Source organism: Hippocampus comes, unplaced genomic scaffold, assembly GCF_001891065.2.
Source record: "Hippocampus comes isolate QL1 unplaced genomic scaffold, H_comes_QL1_v1.1 scaffold100, whole genome shotgun sequence".
Classification (NCBI taxonomy): domain Eukaryota; kingdom Metazoa; phylum Chordata; class Actinopteri; order Syngnathiformes; family Syngnathidae; genus Hippocampus; species Hippocampus comes.
Genome location: NW_017805282.1, coordinates 633,343 through 643,571, shown reverse-complemented (window position 1 = coordinate 643,571; position 10,229 = coordinate 633,343). Strand labels below are relative to the sequence as shown.

General features: G+C 48.4%; 1 protein-coding gene across 1 annotated transcript in view; it reads right to left on the bottom strand.

The window, feature by feature from the left end:
- myt1la (myelin transcription factor 1-like, a) overlaps positions 1–10,229 on the bottom strand; it is a 35,704-nt gene that overhangs the window by 16,248 nt on the left and 9,227 nt on the right. The window contains exons 6-12 of the mRNA XM_019871537.1: positions 9,426–9,459; positions 8,671–8,733; positions 4,249–4,631; positions 3,440–4,106; positions 2,245–2,681; positions 2,039–2,173; positions 938–1,028 (exon numbers count right to left, since the gene is read on the bottom strand). Of these exons, the coding sequence (XP_019727096.1) occupies positions 938–1,028; positions 2,039–2,173; positions 2,245–2,681; positions 3,440–4,106; positions 4,249–4,631; positions 8,671–8,733; positions 9,426–9,459 (1,810 nt within the window). The remainder of the gene's footprint in view (positions 1–937; positions 1,029–2,038; positions 2,174–2,244; positions 2,682–3,439; positions 4,107–4,248; positions 4,632–8,670; positions 8,734–9,425; positions 9,460–10,229) is intronic.

The window sequence follows — 10,229 nt, the reverse complement described above, 5'->3', positions numbered from 1 at the left end:
GTGGCGGAGCTGCGTTGCCTGGCTAACAGATGCTAAGCTAGCTACTGCTGCTTTGTCTACACGCTCCCAGTGGGGCTGTGCCACATAACACTGCCAATGTCTGGCAACACGCTCCTCTAACGGGGCTGTGCAGCTTTTCCTCACCGAGCGACGACACAATTTCAATGACTTTCCTAACTATACGAGAATTTACAAAAACGTCTAGTGCCCTCTCTACCGTCCTCTGAGCATCCACGTATTGTCCGTTTAGCACCTCCTCGGATCACCTCTCAGCATTTTAGAACTAAAAGGAAGCCGCGCTTAACAAAGATCAACGCTGAACGATCACACTGGGCATTCGTCGGAATGTTTTGTTTTGTCATGTTTAATGTATTTAGTTACAAATGCAGGAGGATTAAAATGATTGACGGATTGAATTATACACGTCAGGGGCAGTCGCGGCTTTTATTGATCAATGGACCTTCATTGTGTGTGTGTGTGGTGGCGGTGATACTGTATCAGGTGTCAAAAAACAGAAAGGGGGGGGAAACGTCTGTGTTTGTTTGCAGGAATTGAGGGGCAACGATCGTGAGCTCCCCTCACACAGGATGTGATGACATCGGCGGAAGACACGCGCGCGCACTTATGGAAAGGAGCAGGAGAAAAGAGGAAAGTCAAGAAGCGGATCTTCAGTCCTTGCTCGAGAATGCCACTTTTCAGCTTTTGCTTGTCTTTGTTTGACTTTTTGTAATCATTATCCTATAGCTGGTGAAATGTGACAAAGTCATTCATTGACTAAATGGGACGCATGTCAACCCTTTCGGATTTTGAGAAAAAGTACCAAAGGGTTCAACCCACAACAACACCTACATAGCCCCCACATAAGCGCCCCGCTTAGCGCTCACTTCAGCGCCCGCTTTAGCGTCTGCTTAGCGCTCGCTTGACTGACAAGACTCACCTGCGGTGCGAGTTCCTGTTGCTATTGACATGACCCCGTCCGGAGCAGCCGGGGGTCGGGCACTTTAAAACATTCTCATACATGGCAAGGACTTGACAGGAGAAGGTGAGAGAGACAACGAGGGTTAGACAGGAGCAGACAGGAAAGTTACCAGGAAACTCCCGTCGCCAAAGGCCGAGCATGCATTAGTAGCATCCCGCAATGAACAAAGGTGATAACGTGCACATTCGGTCTTCTTGCTACACAGGCGAACGCATGCAATCATTGGGAAACAATCGTCAGGCGTGAGTGAATGTGAACCAAGGCCGTAAAATCAATTTTTTTTTGGTGTCGGGTGTTACAGATGAGTCAAGGCGAACTCATAGAAATCAGCAGCAAGCGATACTGTAAAAGGGGCATCGCATCTTCAGCAATGAATGACTCTGCGGTCACTTTCATTTCACCAGAGCCAAAAGCGAAAGCAGATGTCACGAATGTGATGAGGAGGGAGGAAAACGACGACTGGGATGTAAAAACATGTCGGAGGTAAAATAAAGAGAAGGAAAAAAAGCAGACTTACGGCAACAAAAATTCGTATCAAGAATTAAGTGTATCCATTTTGTGCTGTTTACCGGATTCGGTTGTATTGCAACAATTATCTTGCCAAGTTAGCCCAAACATACATCCTTGAGCCACACGCATTGATGTTAGAAACCGGTGGTCAGTTTTAACCCTTTCAGGGAGAGCAGTTACTACAGTGGACAGCTTATCATGTTATCCGGTTACATTATTGGTGCATGAAAGGGTTAAAGGAAAAAAAAAAAAAAGACCTGCAGTGCAACACAACAAACATGCAGAATGGATGATAAAAATGAAGGTGGCACATGTTTGGCGTTGCTTCCGACAAGTCATCTGAAAGTCTCATTCGTCTCGTCACATGATCGGTTCAGTGATTTTACAGTGAGGACAAAAAAAAAAAAAAAAAATGGATCTGTTTTGGCAACAAGCAGAGTATCCGTGAATTATCATAGCGAAGCTAATGCTAATGAACACATTTGGTCACGCCGAGTCAGATGACTTGTTTGCGGAGAGTCAAGTGCGTTGTGGCGTGTCGAGACTTACTCTCGGGAGGGACGCGGTCTTTGTGAGGACAGCCGGACAGGCTGCGGTGGTGTGGGTACAGACCCGTCACGTGACCCGTGCCGTCGCAGCCCGGCGTCGGGCACTTGCTTTCCTTCTTCTCCCCCCGTGAAGACTCTGAACAAGTGCAACGGGATTGAAATCACAAGTCCACGCAATTTGGTTCTCCGCGTGTGCGTGCGTGTTACCTTTGGGGTAGTAGGCCCTCTTCATTGCGTCGTGGTGCATCCTGGACTTGCGCTCCTCGCCCGTAGCCGTCCTGTGCTCCCCGTGTCCGCGGTGGTGATGGTGATGGTGGTGATGACGATGGTGGCGGTGGTGGTCCCGTCTGGGGTGCTTGTGCTCCGGGACCAGGCGGTCCCTCATGACTTTGGCGCGTTTCGACTCCAGCGCGATGGCTTTCTCCAGCAGCGAGAGGTTCCCCTTGGCCATGTCGAAGGTGTCGTCGGACCGCTCCGAGGCCACCGACGTGGTGTCCTCGTCGCACTCCTGACCGCAGCCGGCGGGGTAACCGCGCGACGCCGGGCTCAGCTGCTCCTCCAGCTTCAGCAGGTTCACCATGTCGGAGAAGCTGCGCTCCGGTGGGCCGCCGTCGTCCTGACAAACCGGCTGGCAGGCGTCGTACCTGAAAGGAACGGAGAAAGTAGGAACAAGAAATAAATGACATACGTTTCAAGATAATTGTGAAAAGGTGCAAAGACTGAGAACATACAGTGAAATTCCTCTACAACGAAACCTACATGGGTGAAAATACCCCCTAGTGTGAAAAAATGTTCATGCATTAACACCATTCCCACTCTCCTGCCCCCCATACAACGAAAAAAAAAACCCTGTTGCGTTATATGAAATCTTTTTCTCTGCTCTTGCCTCGCGATGAGCTTCACGAAAATGAAGTCTAACCCAACAGCGACCTCTACTGCTTCGTTCGGAAACGGCAACAGCAACCACCACACTGGTTTACACATGCGCAGTAGTCCAGGAAGTATTTGGTATTGTTAGTTTCAGACGCAGCAAGAATGTTGCATTGCTAAAATGGCTACAAAACGGACCTTTGGACGTTAAGCAGCTAAGACAAGAAGAGCTCTGAAGCTGGAAGAGAGGGGAAAAGTGATCAAAATGAAAGACGGAGGAAGCAAAATAATTTGCGAAATTTGCGAATTTGCGAATTTAAATTTAAAGAGTACACATTCGTTTGTGTGTGTGTTTACATGAGATCAAATTGCTACAGTGAAAAACCCCCCTTGTGAAAAATTTCTTGCTGCAAACATGATTTCGTTGTAGAGGAGTTTCACTGTAGCATGAAAACCTTTTTTACCGTTTGAGTTTTAGCGATTTCCTGATCGATCAAATCTCCCCGCGATGATCGCATGAGTGCCCGCGTACCTGTTGAGGTGCGGCTCCCCCTGCTGGTCGGCGTGGTTGTGCAGTTGGTGGTGGTGGTGGTGGTGGTGTTGCTGCGGGCGATCGGCCGGGTGCGTCTCGCTGAGTTTGCGGGCCAGGTCGAAGCACTGATTCCTCAGACACTCCAGACTACTGAGACACACTTCTTCCTCGCTCCCCTCGGCGTGGCCGCCGTTGCCGCCGAGGCCGGGCTGCCCGTTGAGGCCGATGTCGGGGAATCCGTCGTCGGGCAGCATGGCGCCGTGTCCCTGCGCCAGCAGCTTGAGCGAATCCACCGTCTCCCTGACCACGTCGCTGTCCAGGTCCACGCTGAGGTCAGCCTTCCTGTCGCCGCGCTCGCTGCCGTCTTCATCCTCGTCGTTCTCCTCGTCGTCGTCGCCGCTGTTGGAGGAGTTGCTGTTCATCTCTGACTCTGTCAGGGCCTGGTAGGCTGCATCTTCCGCGATCTTGCCCAGGTTGAGCAGGGACTTAGCCACTAGCTCGTCATAGTTCTCGAACTCATCGCAGGGGCCGGGACCGAGACTGAGACCAGGACCGGAGCCAGGGCAAAGGCCAGAACCTGGACCGGAACCTGTGACGCAGCTGTGGTTGTTGTTATCATCCTTATGGAGCGGAATAAGCTTTGATTGTCCACTTGGTTGGTAGTCAACTGTCAGGAAGGGAAAAAGGAAAAAGTTTCCAGATGAAATGTGATGTGCTTCACACGTTGCTGAACCAAAACCATGACAGTGAGCGGCGACCAATCCGTAGTTTGTCTATTAAGAATCAAAGAAGTCAAAACTGGAACTCACCCTGCTGATGGCTGAGCTCCTCCACCTGGTCGCATCCTGGTACCGGCGTGGCGGTATCCTCTTCGGGCTGCTCCTCTTCTTCCTCCTCCATGTCATCAGAGAACTCCTCCTCCTCTTCCTCCTCCTCCTCCTCTTCCTCTTCTTCCTCGTCGGCCTTCTTGCCTTCTTCCTCGTCCTCCTCCATGACTTCCCCTCGCTCCCTTTCCTCTAAGACGGCCTCGTTGTAGTTGGCATCTTCGTCCTCCAAGTTGTCCTCTAACTCGTCGCCCTCCTCGTCGTCCTCGCCCAGGCAGTCGCCGCTGAAGGGTCTCCGTTTGACGGGCGGCTCCAGCGGCTGCTTTTCGAGCACCTTCCTCTTCTTGGCCAGCGGGCATCCGTACACGCTGAGGAGGCGACGGCGTCAAAGCATCAAAGTTTTTTGGGGAATACAAACATATAATTTTCAAGTCACCTGACCACCTGACCCTTCTAAATAAAAGGCTTACGGAAGATTTGATTTTGGAAATATGGGACAAAGACTCTTCCACTAACTCCGTGGAAGACGTGCCGCGTTACGTTGCCTCAAGAGTGAATGTTACAATGTGAAAATGATGTTCTGTTTCTCAGCTGGAATTATTTGACACGTTTTGCAAAAATAGTTGCGACAGGGGTGGATAAAGTTGCAAAATAAATTATACAGCAAATGGCTAAGTTGGTCAAACCGACTGTACTTTTGTAAATCGGACCCTCTCCCGTTTTCAGTCAAAGCGGAACACGCCAATGAGGGACCAACTTTCAGTGACAGTGGCGGCTTGAGTTTTGCGAATATGTGCCGCCATGTAGGTGATTTTTTTTTTTTTTTTTTTTTTTGCTTTGGCTTGCGAGCGTAAACTTGATGAACTCCACTCTTGACTTCACGCCAAGCAGCAATTTGGCAGATGCAACAACACATGTGGACAGAAAAATAAATAAATAAAGACTACTCAAAAGATACATCTTCTTTATCCTCTGCAAAGAACCACTAAGATTACTGCTGAGGAGGATCTCATCTATCTTACGCGGGCACGAGATGTCATTTCCATTCCTTTCAACGGGGAAGGAATGATTATTTGCGATATCGTGGCACCGGCATCTTTTTCAAAAAAGAAACGAAAACCAAGTCAAGTAATAATGACGCTGTTTCAAGCAAGGGCCCCTCATTTACACAAATCCCATAATAGTCATTAAGTGATGGCAAAACTCAGCTTTAATTGCTCCAAAACAGGCAGCGCAATTAAAGCCGACGCTAGTGTGGATTTGAGCAAATCAATTAGGCCATTTCCATACGAAAGAGCTTCGTTGCTGTTTGGGATGCAAATGCGGGAGGGCGGTAAACGCTGCCGCTCTGCCTTTTGGCATATTAAAAACAGCTTTGCAAAGAAAATATTAACATCAATAATATTAATAATAAGAAGAAAAAGAATGAGAACAAGACTAATAAGAATGTCAATGTTTGATTCTCATCCTTGGCAAGGTGTTATTGTTTACTGGACTGTTTATTGACAACAAAAAAAATATGGAAATGTAACCCCCGGGGTGACAAACAAGGAACTACTGTCGAAAATAAAATAATGATAATATGCTGTGCATCTCGAGAAAGAGGATGAATAAGTGAGTCATGAATTGTGGCCTCATCCAGGAGTTTGTTTCTGTTCCGTTTGATGTGGGTGTCCCTAATGAAGTGACCACTGAGTGTGGACAAACATCTGGAAATCGGCATTTGCGTCTGGATGAACGCTCGCAGAGACAAAGACATTGTAGTGTGTGTGTGTGTGTGTGTGTGTGTGTGTGTGTGTGTGTATATGCAATCATTTGTGTTGTGACCTTGGCCACCTCACTGTCTCCCGCCAATTAAAATTCCAGCAGTAATTAAAGCAGATCAGAAACGAGGGAACGCTGCAAGGGCGAGCGGCTGCACATGGTAATTAGGTGGCGTGTGTGTGCAGGCGCGTGTGTGTGTGTGTGTGTGTGTGTCTGTGTGAGACGCTGATGGATTTCTCAAGCAATCTTGTGTGATTGATTCGCGTGTACGGAATTGGATTACGCGTTGTGTTGAAGCGATGGCGTCATTAGCAGGTTGCTACGCAAGTACAGTTTGACTCTATTGATTCGGGGGATGCTGAATGTTAATGTAGCATCGCGTATAGCTTGGGGCTGATAGCTTCTTCTCACAGACACACGCACACAGGCATACACGCACGCACGCTGCTCAGAGTAGTATTTAAAATCAATGTGGCAGCTTTGCCAGCTCAGAGCATCGGCTCTGTTGCCAGGGTTACCGGTGATCCGCTGTACCTTCGGAAACGCACGCGAGGGGAACACCTGGCGCGTGCCAAAGCGTCATCGCTTTTATGACTCCTCGTTACGTTGAGGCTATCGTACGGAGTTGCAAGGACCAACAAGAGATTTTGCGACCTGTGCGGGACCTGCGTGCCAATTCTGAACTAATTTCATGTAGTCGTCGACGAATTGAGTCCTCCCCAAAAAATATGAATTAAAATGCCATTCATCTGTTCCAGCCCACCATTTTTTGTGATGCATTTTTAGTGACAACAACTTGCCCTGTGTTGTATAAAAACCCGAAAAAGAGAATGTAAAGGAGTGGTTTTATAAAAAGTGTAATTACGGTGGTATTACGGTGGTATTTGTGTGTTGAATATGCGCCTTCAAGGCGGCGTGACGTGTGAGTGTTAGGATGTGAATTGTGGCCTACAGCAGCTCCTTGCAGGTGTTCTCGTTTTGTCCCGTTCAATAAACGGATGACAGTGCAGCGGCAACTGCAGCGTATCTGAAGCTCAAAATCTCAAATAGCTCAAATTTCAGCAGGCAACGCAAAGTAAAAGATCCACCAAGTGACGGCCCGTAACTCAACAAACTTGGAAAAAAAAAATCACAGATAATGATATTCGGTGGGGGGACAGAATGATTCCATTGGAGGTATGCTGAGGCTAGACTTGACGAGATCGTCGCCCCCGGCAATGCTGGGTATCGACTCATCGCCATGGCAACCGTTGTGCGGCAAAAAAAAAAAAAGGGGCGCGAGGGCGGGTTAGTAAGGCGGACGAACGAGACGCGAGGGTGTAAGCCAGGCGAGGGTGCGGATTGCTGGGCTCGCTGTTGCCATGGCAAGAGGGTGGCCGCATCCCTCCCAGTCGTCGTACTGCAGCATGCACACGGCCCTGTCGCCATGGCGACCGCCTCCGGAGTGCAGCGGAGGTAAAGCCGGGCAGATGCCAAAGGTACACAGACTGAGAGGCCGAGAGAGAGAGGGAGAGAGAGAGAGAGAGAGAGAGAGAGAGTCGAGAGAGAGAGGGAGAGAGAGAGAGAGAGAGAGAGAGAGAGAGAGAGAGAGAGAGAGAGAGAGAGAGAAGGAAAAGAGGGAATAGGAGAAAGGGAGTGAGTGAGCTTGAGAAAGAGCGTGAGAAGGAGAGAGACTGTGAGAGAGAAACAGAGAAAGACTAAAGTGTAGAGAGGGAAAGCGAGAGAGAGAGGAAAGTGAGAAAACGAAAGCGAAACAGAAAGGAGTGAGGGGGAGAGAGAGAAAAGTAGAAATAGTGATGGGGAGAAAAAGTGAGGAAAACAGAAAAGGAGAAAGAGGAAAGAGAGTGAAAGAGAAACGAAAAGAGAGGGAAAGGAAGTGAAAGCGAGATGGAGTGAAAAAGAATCGAAACAGAAAGAGAAAAAACAAAATGGAAAGAAAGAGAGTGAGCCAAAAAAATAAGGGAAAGAAGTGAGAAAAAGAGAGAAAGACTTGTCAGCGTAAAGAGGGGCAGAGAAAGACAAAGAGAAAGTGAAACAGAAAAAAGAGAAAGGAGAAAGGGTGAGGAGAAATAGAAACAGAGAGCAGGAAGTAGAAAGTGTGACAGAGAAAGCAAGAAAAACGAAAGCCGAGCGCGAGAGCGGCTCAGCTAAAAAAGAGCAAAAGAGACAAAGAAGGACTCATGCTCGGAAGAGAGAGAAAGAAACAAAAAAAGAGGGGGCGGTTGCAAAAAAAAAATTAAAATCGCCATTTCAGTCACGTGATGTCCTCGTGGGGAGCGCGCAGTCGAGACGCGCCGGGTTCCGAGCGTATATTCTCTCGCCACCCGTGTGAGCTTCGCGCCCCCTTCTCGGCATCGTCGCCGCATTCGCCAATCAGGTCTCGTCTTCGGACGCTGACGGCCGTCATCGTTCTGACGTGACGGAAGGCGGCTGAGGCGCTGCCGCGTTAAGTGCCGCGCACCATCTGCTGTTCCGTGTTAAAAGGCGACTCGGCAAAAAAAAAAAAAAAATGTGACCTGCATCCTGCCGCTGCTCTGGCGACCATTCGTCATCATGCCCAAATTCTTATGAGGTCACCATATCAAACACACACACACACACACACACACACACACACACACACGCTCAGTAGGTAGGTCTTACCTGCGGTGTCTCGCGTACTTTCCGCTGACGTGACCGGAACCATCGCAGCCCGCCGTCGGACAGCTGACAAGACAAGACGACGATAATGACGTCAAGTGAGTTTTTCCATATTCAACAATATTATTATGAATACAGTCATCCCTCGTTTATCGCGGTTCATGGGAACACAAAACCACCCGCGATCAACGAAAATCCGTGAAGTAGCGACCAATTAACATATACGGGTTAAAAAAAAAAAATTGTTTTTTTTTTAAGTCCGCAAAAAGTTTATTTATTGAAATAAATAAATAAAGAAATACATAAATACTTTTTTTTCAAATTGGGTTTTTTTATGTTTGAAAAAAATCCGCGATGCGCGCTGAAGCCGCGATAAACGAACCGCAAAATAGCGAGGGATCACTGTCCTAATATTCGCGATAATCCGCGTGATTGTGCCCCGTACAAGCGAATGAAGTGACAATTTGAAGAGCGGAGATGTAGTGCGCTTGGTCTAAAAGTCTGAAATCGGAATGGGCGGGATGTCCAGCTGAGTACCCAAACACGATGAGCTAACTTCTACGATTGCTCCCGAATGCGTGTGAGGAGATGAGTTTGTCCCGCGAAAGGCTCCCGCAGAACCGCAAGCGCATCATTTACATGATCGTGAGTCGCCGTTTGCTTCAAAGTGTGCGTGTTTCCAGTCAGAATGCGTTCTCATTTAGCGCTTGATGAAAACTACGCTCGCACGAAACAAAAAAAAGCCAAGTTGGACATACCTGAAGAGTTCCTGCGTCACGGCCTCCACGACGGCTTCACACGACGACGACGACGACAACACGTAGACGGCAAAAAAAAAAAACAGTGAGCGGCGGGCTCGTCACGACAAGTTACCATGTCAACACGACGGACACAAAGTGCTCTCGACACGTGCGGCGAAGACGCCAGAGCTAAAACAAGCACAAGGGAGGTGGGAAGTGCAACTTTGAGAGGATGTTAAAAGGGAAACAGACTGAAAAAGGAAAACATGAGGCGGGAGGAAAAAAATAAAATAGGAGAAATAAGGCCTTCGCGGTGGTAAAATGGTTAAAGTACGACTTGGGGGAAGCAAAGGAGAGAAGCAAGGTGTTACGGGGAATCCAAAAAAGGATAACAAGGCATGTGAAGGATGGAAAGGAGAAAGGAAGTGGAGAAATGACAAAGTCAAGGTTGGAAATGGGCGAAAGAACAAATGACGAAAGGCGCAAACGGAATGTGAAACCAAAGAGGCAGAGAGAGAAAATGCTAAGGAGAAAAAAAAGGAAGTATGGCGGAGAAACGAGTAAGAGGACGTAAAAATGAGAATGGCTGACAAGAGGAAAAGGCGAAATATGGACTCCGCGAAAGGAAAGAAAAGTTAGCGGGAAGGGAAGTCCGATCTTGGAGGACATCAAACGGGGGTGAGGTCGAAAAGGGAAATCAATCAAACAAAGTCAAAAGGGGAAAGAAGGAAGAAACAAAAAAAATCCGCCAGTCGCGGCGAGCTCGGCCTAATTTGCGCCGCACCATGTCAGAAAATGCAGTCGGGCAGCAAACTGGAAAAG